Source organism: Paroedura picta, chromosome 4 (genome assembly GCF_049243985.1).
Source record: "Paroedura picta isolate Pp20150507F chromosome 4, Ppicta_v3.0, whole genome shotgun sequence".
In the NCBI taxonomy this organism is placed as follows: Eukaryota; Metazoa; Chordata; class Lepidosauria; order Squamata; family Gekkonidae; genus Paroedura; species Paroedura picta.
This window is the reverse complement of record NC_135372.1, coordinates 103,855,366-103,876,831: the sequence shown is the minus strand read 5'-3', so window position 1 is coordinate 103,876,831 and position 21,466 is coordinate 103,855,366. Positions and strand designations below refer to the sequence as shown.

The window sequence follows — 21,466 nt, the reverse complement described above, 5'->3', positions numbered from 1 at the left end:
TTGTTTATGTCAGAGAGAACGTGACCTGAAGCCTTTAAAGTAAGGTTATACTTTGCTAAATGACTGGAAAAGTGGCACTTTCATGTTCCACCACCTTGTTTCCTATTAATGCTGGGAGGCAGTTCTGCTGTCTGCAGTCACTCAAATAAATTTGCGTTGCTTGGTTTCTTTGCCGTTTTTATTCTAGACAAATGATTCCTTAATGCAGTTAAACAACACTGTGCTTACGTCTGTGCAAGCCAGCCTGTTAAGGCAATGATGAGGCGTGACTCAGTTTTTCTTTGAAGGATTAACTAAAATTACTACAATTCACATGATAAGAGCCGGTTGTCCCAAGGTGTTAATTTTGTAAATGTGATATACATTCTTTCTCAGATATCCATGATACCATATATGTCTAATAGTTTCATCCAAGGTTCTGTTTTCCAGAAGAAGAATATCCCTGCAGAATCCAGAGTAATTCAGATTCTCAAGCACCTCTCATAGATTATTGGATTTAGATTCTCACAAAGCCCACAATTGAGCTTGGAATTTGGCCCAGAGATTAGCCTCTATGTTGATAAATTAAACCACAGTTAATTCAGCATGCATTTAAGATTTCCCATGTTGTATTTTTAGTGTTAGCACTTAGGGGAGAAATAATTTTGTTGCTATGGAATCATTGCCAAAATGAACACGGAAGCCCTTTTATGCCAAAATGAACATGGAAGCCCTTTTATGCTAAAATGCATACCTTTAATCAAGGTACAAACATTCTGATTAATGCTGGCTGCCAGGAATGACCTCTTGTCACTGTCATAGTATTCCATAAGTCGCCAACCAAGGCTCCTACAAAATGATTTCCATCCAGTTACCTCAGGAATTGAAAATAATACCATTGCACTATTGTGCAACTGTACAGATGACTTTCTTTTGTTCAGAGCAGTGTGGAATAGTATGAGCTACATTTATAGTGCAATCCTAAACAAGAGTTGTCCTCTAAGTACCTCTATGAATTTACAAGAGTGTGATTCTGCTTTGGATGACATTGTTTGGGTTTCAGTGTACTAAAATATAGGGACATGCCCATATTCCGAAAAAATAGCAATTTTTTCAGATTTGTTCCTATAGGGAAACCCCAGAACATATCTGCTGGTGGGATTTAAGAAATCACCCATTCTAGATGTGGTTGCACTCCCCTTAAAGAAACGGATTTGTAAGTCTGGAGGGATACTCTTGGACTTGGGCTTACTGCTGGTAGCTGTGGTCAAGAGTGCCTTTTACCAGCTTTGACTGGTTAGCCAGCTGTGACCTTTCCTGGACAAAAATGGTTTGGCCACTGTGGTGAATTCTATAATTAAATCTCAATTAAATTACTACAATACGCTCTTCATGGGGCTGCCCTTTAAAAATGTCCAGAAACTTGGTACAGAGATCTGCAGCCAAGATATTGACTAGTGTGAGTTGTAGGGGCCATATCTCTGCAGTCTTGGCCCACCTACACTGTCTTCCAGTTTGTTTCTCATCTGATTTATATGTATTTTACCTGGGGTTTAAAAAACTCCTTTGAAAATTATTTTAATGAAGTACTTTGGCAAGAGGGGTTTATTTTAATGGTTCTATAATGCTATTTTATCATGTATAATTTAAATTTTTAGCTGCCTTGGGTGGCCTATGTAACAGCAGAAGGGGGGGGGATAAATTTTGTAAATCATCATCATTAGTGTATGCATTCCCCACTCCTGAGCACTTATAATAGTGCTGAATGGATATCTGTTTTGAGATAAATTTTATAACATGAAAAGAATTTCTATGAAGAATGTTGGTGTTATCATGTCACTGTGAGGTTTATGGTAATAAAATATATATCTGTGTAAATGAAAGTAGTATGCATGCAGCATAAATGTGCTCCTGTGGTCTCATCTCAGCAGAGGAATGGAAACAATTCCAATGTGGCTTCCATGTGTGAAATACTGAAACAGGCAGACATAGTATTCAAAGGCTCTGAAAGGTTAAAATGGAGGGTTCTGTTTCCTTTCAGCGGAAATGTTGAGGTAATAATCTCACCTGGAAATCTCCATATCTGATTGTGTTTTCAGACTGGCTTGAAATTCCTTGTAATTATAATCATTGTCAGCAGCATCAACAACAAAAAACTGAAGCATCTGTGTGACCTTTAAATGCCTAGTCTTTTTTTCTTTACTAGAAGCTGGAGCCCCAAACCAGATAAGGAGTCATCTGGTTTATTCATTTGCTTTTTGGTGATAGATTTTTGCAAATGTGTGAAATATCAGTACAGGTTTTTCTTCCTCTTCCTCCTTCTCTACCTCCTCCTCCTCCTCCTCTTCTTCTTTGCAAAATATATGAAAAAGTACTCCTAATTATTCACTTCTGTATCACTTCTGCATCCTAGTTATACCTTGCCTTGACTTTAGAGGAAGGGATTATGACCTTTGAGAACATAATGTTAAATATTAGAATCTCACTATATTTATTATCGTTCCACAACCATAAACTTGTGATTGTTTTTAAAAAATCTCGCTGGCATCACAGAACTAGTAGAAAGTATTTCAAATTATTCCAGTATCCAGAAGTAAATTTAAGAGTAGAGTGGGATTAGAGTCAGAAGGTAAAACTGAAATGACTTCAAAAATTTTTACACATTTATTTAGAAGTTTGATATCCTGCCTCTCCAGAGACCTGTTTGAGTTGATTCACAAAGTAAAACATGAATCATTTTAGAAGTCCAAAAACTATCAATAATATAGGACAGAAAAGTGTTAACATTCAACAGTCTAATCCTTATCCATTGGTTCCTATATATAATTGTGAAACAGCCTTGGGGGACGAACTGTCCAGCTGCCCGAGTTGGAATAGGGCCAATCAGGGTGTGACCAGCTGCACCCTGATTGGCCCTGCCCCTACAGCTCCCGCCCTCCCTCACTGAGCCCTCGCACCTTGGCTCACAGATGTACCTGGCTGCTAGAGCCAGGAACACTGTGCCTCTCTGTCGCTCTGCCACCTTGCAGGGCCCCAGGTAAGAGTCCCGGCCACCGGGGGGGGGAGTGGGGGGGAGTGGGGGAGGGAGCACTTTCCACCACCTGGGAAACCTGCCGTGGGAAGGGAGAAGCCTCCCGCCATGGTAAGAGAACTTCTCAAGGGCCAGGGAGCCTCCCGGGGGGAGGGGGAGGGGGGAAGCCTCCATTCCCTTGCCCATGGGAAGTGCTCTCACCATGGCGACAGCGCTTCCTGTGGGCCAGGGAGTCTGCCAGGGGGAGGGGGAGGGAGGCACGCCTCCCTTCCCTGGGCCGCGGGGAGCGTTCTCGTCATGGCGACAGTGCTTCCCACACAACAGGGACACTGCTGCGGGACTGTAGTCCCACGGCAGACCCGAGGGCAGCCTTGCAAAGTCGATTCTTATGAATGGCCTTTGCAGCTAGTGTTATAATAATAAAACAGTCCTCTGGCTAGATGCAGACTAAATCAAACAATCAGTTGCAGTTTTTTATGTTAACCTTTAAGGCCATCTGCTGTCTGGGTCCATCATATCTGCAGGACTGCCTTTCTCCTTATGCCCCCCACGGGATATTCCGCTCTGCAGGTGCTAATTTGTTCCCTGACCTGAAGGAGGTATGCCTGGTATTGACAAGGACCAGGGTCTTTTGAGTCCTGGCCCCGACCTGATGGAATGAACTCCCAGGAGAGCTAAGGGCCTGTAAAATGGAGCTCTTCCACCTCAAGAGAATTCCAAAGGCACAGAACAATAAATGGTTCTGTCTGTGGTCACCACCCACCTGACCTCTGCAGGCAGAGACATAGAGATACTATCTTAGATGGCAGATTGTAACTGGTAGACTGGACAGTAAAGGATGAAGTGCTCCTTCAGGTATGCCTTTCCCAAACAATGTGGGTCATTCTCAAGTAAGGACCAGTACTTGAAGTTTATGGTTTCAGGTTCCTTTGAAACTAGAATGGTTTAGTACTTCCATTTCAGGACTGTAATCCAATAGTACTTTGTTGTTGACACAAAGCTTTTGTTTTGCACACAAGGATTTAGAAGAAGAGTTGGTTCTTATATGCCACTTTATTCTACATGAAGGAGTCTCAAAGTGGCTTACAGTTGCCTTCCCTTTCCTCTCCTGAGATAGGCCCCGTTAGCCCCCAGGGTGAAAAAGGGAACACATATCTGTATTCCCTTGCCACGGGGCATTGGAGGTTCTGATTCAGGCCAGGGCTGGGCCAAACCTGAGCCTGCGCTGACATCATGTGGTAGCAGGGATTAGCCCTGCTACCAGACGATTATTGACCCGGCATTTAATCCTCATGCGGAAAAGGTGATGAAGTAGAATACTTTGTTGAACTAAAAAGAGCAGCTTTTCGAGGACAGTATGCACAAAGGGCTGCACTAGAAAGTGGAAACCAAGAAAGATCTGCTCATAGTACTTTCTATCCAACCTGTTATTTTATAAATTAAATACACTGGATATAATCCTAGCAAAATACAAGAATTTATTAGGAAAAGTGAGTTGAAACTGTAAACAGTGTTCACTAAAAGCATTTCAAATGTAAGTTCTAAATTGGTTATTAAGCTAATTAGCATTACATATCTGTAACCTTTGAATGAAGTGTATGTTTGTTTCAGATGTTCATGAAAATGAAACAAGCTGTCTCTTTTAACTTGTCTCTTGTATTGCAAATTGGGTTCATACACCCCTTTTTGTTCCATGCTAAGGCAAAAAAAATTAAATCTAAACTGAAGTTGAAAAACAGATTTAGATCTCGGATGGATATCCATCTTGGGAAATTCTCTGTGTGTTCACACAGTGCAATTGTAATGTAATTTTCTTTTGTAGCTCAGCAATGCCTTGCTTGGGCTTAGGAGGGAAATTCCAGTCTCCGGGGGGGGGGGGGGGGAGACACTAATTCCTGTTGCTTTCTTGAATGCACCACTGAAAACAACAATATTAGAAAAACTTTGCCAGTCAGGGTAGTTATAAGCATGTTGTCGTTCTGTTCACTAGTAAATGCTGAGCTAGGCATTTTTAGCCAGGTTTACTTGGAAGTCTTTCATATCATATTTATCCAGTTGTAGTATTTGGGGAAATACTCAAAGTCTGCTGGAGTCCCACCCTGGACTCCAAAAAGCATATGAAATAATAATAAAAATAAGAGCTAGATTTGCCAGATCACAACAAAATACTTTTGCTGTCTAGCTCAGCTCCTAATTAATAATTCAAAGACGGGGTTTAAGAAAAAATATTTAACAAACTATTGTCCAAGAGTTAAGTTGTATTGCAAAGTGCTTTGCTTTTTATACGGCTATTTCAGCTGTTGGACCCCTTGCCCTTTCTTGTCATAAGCATTGTAAAGAAAATGGTAATGAAAATGAAAAACAATCCAGAGCATGAGCAGGGTCAAGAGGCCAGATTTCATTTGGCGTGAAGGAAATAGGACCAAAAACTGAGCTTTGATCCCACTGAAAATTTCTGCTGATGCCTTTAGATTCAAGTGGATAGCTGTGTTGGTCTGAAGCAGCAGAACAAATTTAGAACCCAGTGGTACCTTTAAGACCAACAAAGTTTTATTCAAGGTATTAGGGGCCAAGCCCGTTACATTCAGGAATCCAACAGGTACTAGATGGGAGTGGGGGTGGGTTGGGAGTGGTGGAAGAACTCTGCAGATGGCCTCTCCCTCCCCCCAGGACCTGGAAAGGCTGCAGGCTGGAGGCCTCTGGGCAGGGAACTCACTGGCAGGGGCAGCTCTCCTGCAGCAGGAATTTGCAGCCTCAGAGGGAAGTGAAAGGAGCAGGGGGTCATCGGGGACTGAGGGGACCAAAGGCAATTGGCTGGCTGCTGGACAGACAGGCAAGCCAATTGGAAGGAGGAGGCATTCAGGGGTGGGACAGCCTCCCTGTGTGGGTGTTAAGAGCTGAGTGGCACTTAAGCCATGAGACACACTCCTCCAAGGCCTTACCAGAAATACATTATGTGGAACAGATGAGCTTTCGTGTGCGTGCACATGAAAGGTCAAACCTTGAATAAAAATTGTTGGTCTTAAAAACTGGGCTCTAAATTTGTTCTACCTGTGCCTTTGTAAGTCTTCCTGGTAAAAGCCTTGTCTCTTCCTACATATTGTACCTTCAGCCTCGTAAAGGTCGAAGAATGCCAGCACTCTCCAAAAGAAACTTTCTTTGTTTACCAATATGTACTCCTACTTGAAGATCAATTGCCTAAGCAACTTAATTACACTTGAACCTGGTGCTTTGTGGGTTACTTCTTGGGGCTTTGCTTGTGAGAATGCTCCTGATGCTTGGTTGATGGGTGTTTGTTGCAAAGAGAAAACACAGTTGTGACCTAAAAAGAAAGGGATGAGTGGATTAGCTGTATAGTATCTTCTACAAGACTGTACTCTAGTAAGAAGCAACAGTGGCATTTTTAGGTAGGAAAGGGTTACGGGTCAAAACTGAGTCTTTATTTGATTCAATGGAATCTTTATTTGGGGACATAGGATTGTTGGGGGAAGCAGTCTGTAAAAAGGTGGTGAAGTTGCTTTGCTTAGTTCTTATGGGCTTGTCAGGAAGACTGTGGCCCATTCTGCACAAGGATCAATGTGGCAGATTGCTTGCAGAAAGAAATAACGGAATTTAAAATAGTGGAATTCGGCGTAACGCATACCTGCCTTTTTAGTGGAATCCAGTAGCGTTTCAATCGTTTCCCACAGGTTTCCGGTCTAAAACATTGTGCCCCGTAACAACATAGCAGTACCCAGCAGCGTTCTTTTCTAAGCCACACACCCAAGCAAAGCACAGCACCCTACAGGTTCTGTGTCTTCATTCACTCATCTGATAAATTCAATGAAAATGGCCAGTAGCAATGCAGTAGCCACAAGTGCCCTGTGCAGTTGGTGATATTGCGTCCTGTAGCATCTCCTTCCTCATTCGTAGATCCCTTTATTAATGCAATCACTGAAGCTGTCAAACAGCAAAAGCCTGCAGTTTCTTTCTTGTCCCTACAGTCAAGTATACTCGCAATCTGACTGATTCTTTACTTTCACTTAGAGTCCCAATGTGACATTTCCCTCCCAACGAAACCTTTGCTAAGAGAAAACAAATCCATTATATTCTCCTTGTATCTAATGATAATAGAAACCCCTTTACAGCCAACATTTCCAGTCGTACAGTGTACAATTTTTTTTTGAGGCGGGGGGGGGGGACTTTCACACATATCCATCTAACAGAAAACTGTTTTCCAGATGCATTAAAATACTGTAGGCTGGAAAGATAATGGATCATACTACATAATTCCTTTTCAGTTCCTCTGCTCTGACGGTGCTCTATGGTGCACGCAGGGTTTTTGTCTTATAGCAATAATTCACATATTGTAGCAAAACAGCATGAATCTTAAATTTGATGTTCTGAAACTTTAAAAGATAAAAGGATAATGAGTTGCCTTTAATTTGGGGGCCTAACTCTACAATACTCTGTTTTGAATTTCCCTGGTCTTCAAAATTAAGTAAACTAATAGTGAAAAATTGTCATTAACTCAGGCATTTATAACAGCATGGAAGATTTTAAAAAGACATGATAGCAGAGTACCTCTAGGTGTACTTTTATCTTTGTACCACCTTTACTGGCTTCTCTGGTTATGCAAACACTTTTTGATAGTACTTTTTCTGTTTAAATATTTGCATTTCAAAAAAATCCCTTTGGTAGCTCAGTGCAACACCCCAGCTAAGCCAGCAGCCTCTATGCAAAGGCTAACACTGGCCTAGTGTACTTACCATCCTGTGCACTCCTAGCAGCAAAGCTGAAAATGAAAATGCAATAGTAGCACTAGAAACCCATGATAATGTAGCATTGTTGACTGTCACTCCCATAGCATGCAGGACAACTCTTCACCAAAAATGCCTGTATATTACCCATGTAAGGAGAGCACCAATCAACCTGTATTGAAAGCAGGGGTCCATGAAGCCAGTTTACATTACCCCCAGCACATAATGACAATTATGCTCCAGGGGAAAAAAAATATAACTCCTCTACCAATAGAAGTCTGTTCCTCTTGCACACATGTTTGTGTTCAGGACTCTGAGGGAATATACTTCTTTATAAAAAGAGGGAAATGAACCAAATGGACAAAAACAAAATCATACAAAGCAACAGTCCCCAGGAAGTAGTAAGGTAATCTGCCCAATCATTTGGTGTTAAGCAGGGGAAAGGGCTATGTAGAAGTTTAAATGAAAGTATCGAAGTTAATGAAGCAAGTACATCATTCATGTGTGAATGCAGAATTTAGCATGCTATACCATTTCTATTTAAAAGCAGGCTTCAGCCTCCTACACATATCAAGCTCCAGGCATGGGGAGTGGCCATTCAGAAAGAGAGGAAAAAGTCTTCTTTTCATCTTCATGTGCCTGCTCTGCCTATGAAATAGGGTATCTTTCTCCCTCCCACCACCCCAGTAGTTCCCTTGGCTGAGGTGAGATTCTCTTGGATGAGGGCCTTACTTTTTTCTCCTTTCTACCTGCAGTTATGTGTATAAATGAGATTTTGGGATACATGGACTGTAAGCTAAATATGAGTAGACAGTGTGATGTGGTAGTGAAAAAAGCGAATACAGTCTTGGGTTGTATCAACAGAGGCATCAACTCAAAATTGTAATATGTCATAGTCCCACTGTATACTGCACTGGTTGAACCATACCTGGAATACTGTGTGCAGTTCTGGAGGCCTCAATTCAAAAACGATGTGGAAAGATTTAGAGGGTGCAGAGGGATGTGGATGATCTGGAGCCTGGGAACCAAACCCTATGAGGAATGGCTGAGAGACTTGGGAATGTTCAACCTGGAATAGAGAAGGTTGAGAGAGAACATGATCACTCTCTTTAATTATTTGAAAAGTTATCACAGGAAGGTGGGCAGTTGTTCCTGTTTGCAGCAGAGGATAGGGCCTGCAGTAATGGGTTAACACTATGTGTAGAACAGTACTGGCTAGATATGAAAAAAAATCAGTCAGAGTAGTTCAGCAGTAGAATCGGCTGCCTAAGGAGGTGGTGAGCTCCCCCTCACTGGCAGTCTTCAAGCAGTTGGCTGGACAGATACTTATCATGGATGCTTTAGTCTGATTTAGATTTAATTGGCTGTATGGCCCCTTCCAACTCTATGATTCTGTGATTCTAAGAGAGACTCCCTTGGGTGAGGAAATCACCTCTGAGGATATCAGACCACTTCAGGGAGCAGGAACTTGCTGGTGGGGATTCTTTCTTTTGAAAACACATGGAAATGGCTATTCAGCTGATTAATAATCCAGACTGCATGGCACTCTGATAATAAAGAATTCAACCAATAATAATGATAATCTGATGATAAAGAATTCAACCTGTTGGAAGAAATATTGTTATAATTAGAGGATACTCATGCCTCTCTTATAGAGGAATGCATTGGAATCCACTTGTTATGCGACGTAATTTTGTTCAAATGCTGGAAAAGGTCGTGTTTGACCAACAGTTCTAGTAGCTGGAGTAGAGCATTCACTGTTTATTAACAAAGGAGGCTTTCCTCCCCATACTGTTTGTCAGTGCATGATGGGATCTTACTGGCATTTAGGAGCCTGTGATCAGTAGTGTTTCTTTAGAATAAAATGTATATTTAGTGATGTTCTGTTTGTAGGAAATAGTTGCTCAGCTTTTGAGTAAGGGGGGAACTGTCAGACCATACATGGTTTCCACTTATTTCATGAGGAAGAAGTTCCTGACGGTGATTTCTCAGTGGAACAGGCTTCCTCAGGAAGTGGTGGGTTCTCCATCTTTGGAAATTTTTAAACAGAGGCTAGATAGCCATCTGATGGAGAGGCTGATTCTGTGAAGGCAAAGGGGTGGCAGGTTACAGTAGATGAGTGATTGGGATGTGAGTGTCCTGCATAGTGCAGGGGGTTGGACTAGATGACCCATGAGGTTCCTTCCAACTCTATGATTCTATGAGGATAGTAGTATCAACAGCTTTTCCAACAGCTTCCAGGAGAATTCTGGAAGGGAGGGAGTCGATGCGGGATGAAGCCATGCCCGCTGCCTGGCTCGCTGCTCTCAGAGGGACAACAATGAAAGCCTGCCTTTTTGCAACGAAGCGAGTGATGGACACATTGTTAAAATGTTCCAGCAGGGGCAGCTCCGCCGCCCCTGGGCCTAGGAATGGCTCGTGCTGCATTGCCCAGGGGCGACAGAGAGGCCCCCGCCAGGACATTATAACAATGTGCAAGGACGCAGGATTCTGGACTGAGATGCGGGTCACATGGTCACCTTAGGCTTACCCCTCAAAGTTCCTGGTTTGTACAAAAAGAGAACAGAATAGTCCCATGCAATAGAAATCTTTACCCCATCCTCTCAAAATACTTCCAAGAATATCTTTTTGTTGTGGTAGTGAGCTAACTTTTTATTTGGTCATTAGGTTCTGCTATAGTGCAATTAGCAGTGCAAACAGCACAATAGTAACACCGAGAGACAAATTAGATGAATTACTGCAAAGCAAAAGAGTACAAAAAACATCCAAGGAAGGTGCGATATAAACAGACTTCAACACTTTGAGTGAAATGAACATCCACAAAAACTCTCTGTATTAATTGTGTTCATATATATTTAAAATGCTTGTTATTTAACATCCAAATCCTAGAGATATGAGGATCACTAATGGTGCAACTAAAGGCATCTGCCACTTTAGTTAGAGTAGCACCCTAGAGAATGAGGCCATGAGCCATTCTGTATGTAAGATGAACTTTTTTAGAATCAAGGACAAGGGTGCACAGGGTAAATACTTAATCACAAATATTCTCCTCCCATTCATGAAGTCACTCCTTAGAATATAAGTTCCTTTCCCCCCTGTGATGCATATATTTTCCCCAACCTGATCTAAAAATCATTTCTGACAAAAATTTGTCTTTAAAATGAAATAAAATATATACAAGAGTTGCTGTAAAAGTTTATGGAGCTTCTGGGTAAAGCTACTGGGTCTCCCCAAACAGACATGATCTGTTTTCCATTTATCTACACCTGAGTTAATAGAGAAATGGAAGCATTATTAGAAGTATGATCATAGCTAGAAAAGGCTGTGAGCAACATCTATCAGTGAGATGGATGGATTTGCTGTCTGGCTGCACAAGTCTTTGGTTCTGCAGCTGAAAATAAGTGATGATGCTTCTAAGTGCTTGCATTTGTATGATTTGTTGAGATCAGGTAGTTTTCCTGTGGACAAGATCTACATTCACATTTAGGCCCTAATTTTATTTGTTTGCTGGATTGCATACAGCCTTTCTTCTAAGGAACTCAAAACAGTTTGTGAAGGATTATGCATTTACTCTGCCTTTTATTCTTATGGAGCTCAAGGCAGTATATATAGAAACCCCAGAAAGTCCAGCCACAAACTAGATCCAAAAGTGCTTAGTGCCAGTACCCAGCCTCAGTCCTGCCAGTGTGGCTATGAGTATGTTGTTTTTACTACCCAAAGAAGTCATGGTTTGCACTATGAGCATGTTCTGCTAGTGCACTCAGGATATGAGTGGTTGTGTGCTGATGATTTGAATAGAATCTTCTCTTCAATTTAACCTCTAAAAATGAAATTCTTAATGGAAAGGCAATTTTACATAATTTATGATGTCATAAACTGGAACTTTCCATTTGTTAATTAACAGATAACACCTTGATTATGTGCTATTGTGCTGCAGGGTTCACTGGGTAATTGGATGAGTGCTTTATTTTGAAAATTGTGAATGCTATGAATGATATACCTTAGTTGTCATGTTTGTGATACTGGATAAATACCATAATAATAAATCCAAAAGGAGCTCTCAAAGCAGATTAATATTCTGAACTAATGTATTTGTCAAAAGTTTGCATTTGCTGATTAGAAAAGCCTTGCTTATTTCAACCCTGAATGACTTTAATCTTTCTTTCAAAATGTACACATACATTTTGAGAGTATTCTCTGAATTGTCAGAGGCTTCCTTAGAGAAGGAAATTTTAATTGCAAAAGCAAATGAGAACTCTTGACTTATTTGTTGCTCATTTGTTTTATTCACTTAATCATGCCAGAAAAGTGCATTCTTTCCTGCCCATCCAGCTGATCGATTGTCTGTCTAAATCAAAGGTAGATTGTATGATGACAAGCTGACTCGTTTATTTCCAGTCTTAATAAGAAACTGCTCTGAGGAATCAAAAAGATTGTTCCAGAGAATTATGCTTGAAAATCATGATGCTTAAAATAAATATTGTTTGGGGTCTTTGATCTTTGCACCTTTGTTCTTCATCTAGTTTCTCCCGAACCCTACGGTTCTTGTGCATTCCGAGGCTGCAGTTACATAGATATTTGTGTTTTATATATTTTCCTCTAGGATTGCCCACAGCTCTTTCCTACAGAAGAGATTCTGATTCCTGTTGGTGAGGTGAAGCCCATCACCTTGAAGGCTAGAAATTTACCACAACCTCAGTCGGGCCAGCGTGGCTATGAGTGTGTCCTCAACATCCAAGGCGTGATTCATCGTGTGCCTGCTCTTCGCTTCAACAGCTCAAGTGTCCAGTGCCAGAATAGCTCAGTAAGAGCCTTGGGTTGGGGCAGGATTGTGGGGAGTGGGAGAGGAGTGAGAAGACAGCCTATATTAAAGGATGTGGGAAATTATGTTAGGAAAGATACAGATAAAGAGCTTGTACGAAATCCCAAGTTAAACATGTACTTCCGTGAGCTAGTGGAAAGATGTAACTGAGTAATACTATAAGGAGAATATACCCACCATGGGGGGAGGGGCTAAAGAGTGCCAAGAAGTTCTTCCCGTTCTCAGTTTCCTGGCAGGTTTCCAGGTAATTACAGTGAATGATGTACATCTAAGCTAGCATATCTGAAATAATGACCTTGCTAGAATTTATATGGTAATTTATCAGAAAGAAATGAATCGGTGGTCCCTATTTATTAAGAGTCTCTCAATGTAATCCTAAACAGAATTCTACCCTTCAAAGCCCATTGACTTGAATAGACTTAAAAGAGTGCCTGACAGTTTAGGACTGCACTGTCTGTCTCTCACATTCAACATGTCTTTAGCCTTCCATCAAATTGAGATTGAAGAATCTTGATAGATTACTTTAGAAAAGCTATTCATTCATTTATATAATACCCCAACAAAGTTTTGCCCTGCTGTGCAAGACTTGTGTTTCCTCCTTCCGACTTTAATATAAAAGTTGGAAGTGAAATCATGTGGGTTTCATAGGTTGGTCCAAGGCAACAAGAAAAAAGCAGTTTAGTTCATTGGTGGGCTTTTCTTTTTTTCTTTTCATTTTTTTTTGGTCTGATGATTTAAACAAATATTCATTCAATAGAAGGTCTCCCAGGACTCCTCCAAGTATGGGGCATTTAATTCTTATAGCCATTCATCATGACTGCCCATTCCTTAATGCCAGGGCAGGCTGTTGCATTCCATAAGGCTAGCTTTTCTGTCTAGCCACCTTGAGAAGAGCTTCTGTTATTCTTGATCATTGGAAGTATTCCTTCTTCAATTTTTTTTCCTCATCTTCAAAATACTGAAGTGACTGAAGTATGCATGAGGCAACAGCATAGAAGGTAAAAGAAAGGCACATGGAAGCATTATTCCAGGTGGTGAAGCCTAAAATGGGGGAGGGAGGGAGAGAAATGGGTTAAACTAATCCTGAATTCCAAGTGGGAATGTGCTACAGGCAAGTGAGGTGTTTAATTAGAATCCTGGCCCCAGAGAAAATCTTTTATCTGTCAGCTTCCCCGTCTGTGACTGTGGGGGGTCAGGGAAAGGGGGAGTCAGGGCGGGGATGTGACAAAGGTGTTAAGGCAAAGCTAATTCACACAGCAGAGATAAAGAGAATTGCAGACCGCTTATCAGGGAACTGTCAAATTCCAGGCTGCAGCAGCATGATAGAATGTGTACTACTGGAAAGCTGCCTGTTGCTGGGAGAGGATGGGCAAGGGACAAGGATGAGAGTGAGAGAAGTAAGGAATAAAATATAACCTTCACTAAAAAAGAAAGAAAGAAAGAAAAAAGTGACAACAGAGAATGGCCTCTGTACTCCTGCCTGTTGAGAAGCAAGGCTTTGGATGATTTGACAGGAGTATTCAAATGAACAAGAAGGATGTTGGAATCAATCCAGCCAGTCAGGACAATCAGCTTCTACTGTATCTCCAAGTGCTTTGTAAAGGTCTCAGTTTTGTTTTGCTTTTAACCTAAAAATAATTCAAAATGATATAATTGTTGCAAGTGGTTCTTTGGACATTTACAGTAAAAGATGGTCAGGCTGCACAGTTGTCCAATGGCTTGACATCTTAAAGTAAAGATGGAATGGTAGGTAGTCCAATAATAAAGTTGAGGAGGAGTATGAAACACCCAGATATTGCATTAAAACCTTCCCCACAGCATTCACTTAAAGTTTTTTGGTTGTACGTTTGCTTGTTTTTTTGTTTTTGTTTTTTTTGCTTCTGTGGCTTTCCAGGAGCTTGAAGAACAAAGATTCAGTGATAGAATGTATGTCTTACATGTGGAAACGCCCCAGTATAATTGTGGGCATTTCTACTTAAAAAAGGATTACAGGTATTTTTAAGACCCTTCCCTACCTGAGGTCTCAAAGAGCAGCTGCCAGTCAGAGCAGACAGTACTGAACTTGGACAAAAGTTCTGACTCAGCATAAAGTAGTTAAGTATACTTAAATTGTAAGAGCTTCTTGTGGCGCAGAGTGGTAAGGCAGCAGACATGCAGTCTGAAAGCTCTGCCCATGAGGCTGGAAGTTCGATCCCAGCAGCCGGCTCAAGGTTGACTCAGCCTTCCATCCTTCCGAGGTCAGTAAAACGAGTACCCAGCTTGCTGGGGAGTAAACGGCAATGACTGGGGAAGGCACTGACAAACCACCCTGGTATTGAATCTGCCATGAAAACGCTAGAGGGCATCACCCCAAGGGTCAGACATGACTTGGTGCTTGCACAGGGGATACCTTTACCTTTACCTTTAAGTTTTAGTCTAGGTATGAGCTTTCGTGTGCACACAGACTTTGTCAGATACAAATGTCATACAATGTCCTTTCCTGACATTAAAATCAGAGTCCAATAAAATCTTTAAGATCAACAAAGATTTATTCAAAGTGTGAGCTTTTGAGTGCAAGTGTTGGTCTTAAAGGTGCTACTGGACTCTGATTTTATTGTGCTGCTTCAGACCAACATGGCTATTCATTTGAATCTTTCATGACATTGTATCTGAGGAAATGTGCATGCACACAAAAGCTCATACCTTGACTAAAACTCTGTAAGTCTTAACGGTGCCACTGGACTCTAGATTTGTTCTGCTGCTTCACACCAACACAGCAACATGTGGTGATCGCAGCCAGCAGTTGCCAAGTATATAAAATGCCCCTGTTTCACTCCTTTTCAAGTGCTTATTGTTTAAGAGCCCCAACTAAACTATAATCCAATTTTCCCCTGCCCATATGAGTACGTTCTTAGTTCCCTTGTTCTGGTACAACCCCTGAATCCAGAGAGTTAAATAATGAATGGCTTTGTGGTAACTCTATCAGAAAAGAAGAAGAAGAAGAAGAAGAGTTGGTTCTTATATGCCGCTTTTCCCTACCCGAAGGAGGCTCAAAGCGGCTTACAGTCGCCTTCCCTTTCCCCTTCAATGGTGCTGCCTCACTGGTCCCTAGGCTCATATACAACTGTTCAGAATGCTCTCTGGAATGCATTTGTTTATCATAATTACAACCTCAAAAACAGATGGGGAAAATAGCTATTATATTAAGAACCAGTTATAAAAGAGGAAGTCCTACTTTACAGGCTTCAAATTCTGTTATAGTACTATTGTTACTACCTGTCTTCTTTCATTTTTTCTATAACATATTTGACCTTGACTGTATACCTCAAAGGTATTTTGTATACATTTCCGATTAATGTCGCTACAGCCAAATGTGTGAATCCTGAAGTGCTCAGTATTCATGACAATGAGCCTCATAAAGAACATATTTATGGAGAGCCCTGGCGGATCAGACCACAGTCTAGTCCAGCAACCTGTTTCACACAGTGATCAACTAGTTATCCTGAAGGGTCAACAACAGGGCATAGAAGTCAAGACTTCATCTTCTTGCTAGCCCTGGCAAGCCCAATCTCATCAGATCTCAGGAGATAAGCAGGGTCAACCCTGACTAATATGGATGGAAGACCTACAAGGAACACTAAGGGTCATGACATGGAGACAAGCTATGGCAAAACAACTTCGAACGTCTCTTGCCTGGCTGCCAGACAATCCAAGGATCTCCTGGCTATGCTACAAACATGTCATATGATAAATAAATAATTAAATAGTAAATCATCTTGCTGAGAAAAGGTAGTATGTAAAATAGGCCTCATTAAGCAAGAGATTTGAATGGCAAGAACAGCCTGCATGGATTGGATCATTAATTTATTTCTTCTTGCAAGGGCTATTGACAGATTTAATTGTCTCTTTGTGTTGGAATGTGTGTCTCACCATGCAGGTGATGGATATTATCAATCTTTCAGATCCTGTTTCACTTTCCTAAGTGATATAATGTTAAAATAAATAATAGTTCAGCCGCTAGCCCTTGACCGTTTATGGACTGGAGGTTTCATGCCAGGCTGCAGGCTGGAGTTTTAGTCATGGCCGGTTGCCCCACCTCTTTCTCTATTTGGAGCATTTGGCCTGGTGCACCATCTGCCCCCGATTTGTCCTCCTGCAGGGGAGCTGGGGCAGTGAAGTTCCCAGTGCGTAAATGGTCCTTCTCTCACATACATGCAGAGAAGTGACATTAATATATTAATGTTCTTGTTCCCTAGTATCTCTACGATGGAATGGACATCAGTAACTTAGCAGTAGATTTTGCAGTGGTTTGGAATGGAAACTTTATCATTGACAACCCAGAGGATTTGAAAGGTAACAATATAAATTTATTTGAAGTTTTTGGGGTTATGGGCTATATAGAAATCTGATCAGGAAATTCAGAGATTTTGTGTTTTGTAAAGTCCTGGTACTGCTGTATTTTTATTTGAGGACTACTGAAGGCTGCATAATTCCAATACACTTTATAAAATCTATGGATGTATAGCCGTCTTTCACTCAGATGTCCTACATATGCCCTAGGGAAGATTTTGTATGACATTTCTTGAAATGGTTCAAATGGGATGTCTTTGTGCAACAATTTAGTGGTGAAAGATAGAATATATTAAGAATTGCACAGGCCCATGGGTACACATATTTCATATATTTATAAATCACATTTTGCAGAAATAAATTCAAATACACGGGCAATATTGTGTAATAAATGGGAACTACAATAATTAAATACCTACTATTAAAAGCTAAGATTATAAAGCTAGTGAAGCCAAGAACTCACAGTGCTTCATTTAAACATGGCCTGTATTTAATAGTAATTTAAAACGCTGTGTTCTTGCTCCTCATGGGTTTTTTTTCTGTATTACAGTGGAAGCTGGATTTCACTATAACACTTTATGTCCCTTTCCAAGTCACAGAAAAGATCCAAGGAAATGTTGTCAGAACCACTCTCTTTACTTCAAATGGGACTCAAGACTGGTTTCAATGATTCTAAAAATGTACAATAAAGACTCCATTACATCTAACAACTATGTAATTAAAAATAAGTGTCAAACTATGAAAGCAGAAGCCTTTCTAACAACTTCAGGAAGGCAATTCCATCAAATAGGAGGAGCCACAGGAAAAGCTGTAAACCAGGGGTAGTCAAACTGCGGCCTTCCAGATGTCTATGGACTACAATTCCCATAAGCCCCTCATAAGTTCATGGGAATTGTAGTCCATGGACATCTGGAGGCCCCTGCTCTAGACCTAGTGAGAGCTATCCTAACTACACTACAAGAGGCTATTAGCCAGTAGGTATTGGTCCAAGGGCCAGAGTTATAGTAGAAGAGATGGTCGTCCAGATCTATATCTTTTAAGACCATAAAAGGCTTTAAAGGTAACAACCAGCACCTTAAATTGAACTCAGAAACAACAGCAACAATAATAATAAACTTTATTTTCAGCAACCGGTACAGAGATCGCAAAATAGGCATGACATGTGCCAAGCAATTAGTCGCTGTTGATAAAAGAAATGCTGCATTTTATACCAGCTGATGTTTCCAAATTGCCTTCAAAAGGAACCCAAAGAGAATGCATTGTAGCAGTGCAATCTCAAGGTCACTGTTTCATGGATCAGCATGGCTAGATTCACTGGGACCAAGAAATGGGGCAGCCTCTGAATTAGATTTAACAGGTTCAAAAACAATTTTGCAACCACGACAACCATCCTCAAGCTCATAACTGAGTCTGACAGGAACAAACTTATCCTTACTTTTAACTGATGTAAATATCTTAGGCCATTACATGATTTTCTTTATTATTGCAATACTATATGCTCTTAGATACAGAACAGAAAAGAAACTTTGCATAAGGATGTAAGATAAGATTAGAAGCCAAAAGCTATATTATAGTCTCTCATTTCCTTTGTCTACTTTGCTGCAGCAAAGTAAAGACTTAGCATAACTGGCCTACCATATCTTCAAATTATGGCACAACTCTGGTTTGAATTTTTTTTTTAATTCTGAATACAGGTTGGCAAGTGGCAACCTTACTGAAATAACTGAAATATCAGAGTACATGTATATGTGCCTGGGGCTGACTAAAAACAATCAGTTATGGTTAGGAAAAATAGTCAGATGTGGCTTACTAAATCCACACTTGGCGGAGAACAGAGAAAGAAAAAGCAGTTTAATGATAGCTGCTACATTAAATGGAATGCCTAGAATAATATACATGTTATCAGAGTTAATTATATGATCAAAGCTAAATTCCTGTGCACACTTACCAGGAGTCTGTTTCATTGAACACAGTGTGGTTTACTTCTGAGTAAACATATTTGGAATTCAACAGCAAATCTGGGGCAGCTCAGACCAAAACAAGACTTCTGAAATCAGCAGACTTGTTCCCTGAAACAATACCTGTTAAAGAGTCTGGTTTTTATGGCTACAAGGACATCCATTTAATGGGTTCCCATTTGTTCCCATCTGAGCTATATTTTGCTTTTGAGTGCTTTTGAAGTTTACTGTGGAACCTGATATATTGGAAGTCCTGCCAGGCTCCCTGGGAATGGAGACATTGTTTTCAAAGAGGTCTTTCTTGGTTGAAATCAGTGGAGGGAACTAAACAAAGAGGTTTTTAAAGCTGTCTTCCAAATCAAGCATGGAAGAAATAATATCTAAGAACATCTGGGGGAAAGGTTCAACAGGAAAGCGAAGGATTTATATGCCCCAATTGTTCAAACTCATGTGCAAGTAAGAACCTTACATAACCTTGCCCATAGCTCTTGAGTTCTACTTTTGGTTGAATCCTAGCTGGCACTATCAACTAGTATCTGAAGAGGGAGCTACTGAATGAGAGAGAGAGAGAGAAAGAGAGAGAGAGAGAGAGAGAGAGAGAGAGAGAGAATGCTATATGCAGTTTTTGAACTTGATCTGCTGTTTTGTATGTACTCAATTTGGTAATCCTTAACAAAGCATTGAATATATGATGTTGAGAGTTTCTGAAAAAGTAGCACACTAAAGTGTGTCATGATGTCTGGCTCACAATTTGACCAGCAGTGGTTTGATTTTAAATTACAGCTGGATCATCTGATCATCTCAAGAATAAATAATTGTATAGAATATCATTCCAAAGGCAGCATCTCTCACTCTTCCTAAAATTGCTCATCGTTTGAACTATACCTTTCTCCATATAATACTTTCATAATGCAATGTAGATAAATTATTAGTCAATATAGTGACTAGTTTGTACCTTGCAATACTATGAGCAAATACTGTTCCTTTGGTTTGGCAAGTATACTTTCAGGTCATGCATGTTTTCTGTCTCCACAGTTCACCTGTATAAGTGTGCTGCCCAGCGAGAAAGCTGTGGATTGTGCCTGAAAGCAGACCAGAAATATGAGTGTGGCTGGTGCACTGTAGATGGGAGGTGTACTCTGGGCCAGCACTGTCCCTCATCTGTTGGGGGATGGGGAAGGTGGCTTGATTGGTCAAGCAGGAACGTCAAGTGCTCCAACCCACGCATCACTGAGGTAATATCTAGATCGCATTTTTCCTGTTCTTTCTTAGCCTATCATATTATGTCTATATTATTAATTTGTAGGCAGTTATGTGGTTACCCATATTAACTACAAAATGCTGCCATTTGTGCATGAGGAGGCATGCATTTCCAGCCTGAGTCAACTGTGCTTTCTGTTCCAACCTCACATTAGTTTTATATGCTGCCATTGTTCAAACTCCCCATTTATATGCCTGCCTCTTCCCTCCCTCCCCCCCCCCCACAGCAAAAAGCTAGCCGGGCTGTGAGTGCTTTGGCGGCCGCTTCGCTCGGGGCCTGCCGAGCTCCTCGCTGCGAGGTGGGGGAGGCAGGCACGGCTGCTGGTGGCCCGCTACCAAGGCCTTTGCGGCCCGATATCGGGCCGCTGACCGGGGGTTGACGACCCCTGGTTTAACTTATATCTCCAATGTAATCAAAGGGATTTATTTAAATATGAGGTAGTCTCACATTCATGTTGCTGTGGCATGAGTTTTATTTGAAGTATTCTCTCTTTCCTGGGTCTTTCATTTATGACAAAACTAGGAAACCCAGATGTTCATTGGTGTATTATTGTGGTACATGAAGGAGGAGTGGAAGTCTCTCTTGGAAAATGCAAGTTATCACTTTGTTCACTTCCTTATCTGTACTTCATACCAGCCCACAGCAGCTTATTGGTGTCCCAGATATGAAGGTCACAACCTTTCATTAAATGTTGTTCTATTGATCTACTTGAATAGGGTTAAAATCTCCTGGTTTTTCATGATGCACCATGCCAAATTATAGATGTTTTCCATGGGTATCAGGAGACACTTCATTTTTTGTATGAAATCAATCCTTTTGGGGTGTTTTTTATCACGTATGATTCTGTACTAAACATTTTGCAGGAAAAAAAAATTCTATGGTTGCAATGGAGCTACCACATTTGTATTCTTTAAAATGTTCTTTGTTTTCCTTTGCTTGTCCTGATTTAACACATTCCCCTTATTACAATGGAGAGGAACAAATAAAGTGATGTTAAATTTAAATTAATTTGTAGCATCTCTAATGCATAAACTGTATACACTTTCACTGGCCTCGATCACCTATTTTCGGTTGTCAGGCTTAGTCATCAGTAGAGGGCTGTCCTCTCCGCCCTTTGGCAGGCACACTAATTAAAACAGGAAACTAATTAGTATGTAATTGATTTCTCTGGATTGTAGACGAGTACAGGGGCAAGAGTCTTATGAAAACTTTGTTTACTCTAACACTTCCATTGGTGAGAAACAGGCAATGCTATAAATAGCTCTCAGCAGTGAGTGTTGGACAGTGGACTGAGAAATCATAGAGCTTTTGTGTTTCCATTTCCCAGCATTTACTCAGAGCTTCTTT

At 40.8% G+C, this 21,466-nt stretch overlaps 1 protein-coding gene across 4 annotated transcripts in view; it reads left to right on the top strand.

The window, feature by feature from the left end:
* PLXNA2 (plexin A2) overlaps positions 1-21,466 on the top strand; it is a 479,995-nt gene that overhangs the window by 308,607 nt on the left and 149,922 nt on the right. For all 4 annotated transcript variants that reach the window (XM_077334859.1, XM_077334857.1, XM_077334858.1 and 1 more), the window contains 3 exons: positions 12,353-12,553; positions 16,807-16,903; positions 19,894-20,093. In XM_077334859.1, coding sequence (XP_077190974.1) covers positions 12,353-12,553; positions 16,807-16,903; positions 19,894-20,093 — 498 coding nt within the window. The remainder of the gene's footprint in view (positions 1-12,352; positions 12,554-16,806; positions 16,904-19,893; positions 20,094-21,466) is intronic.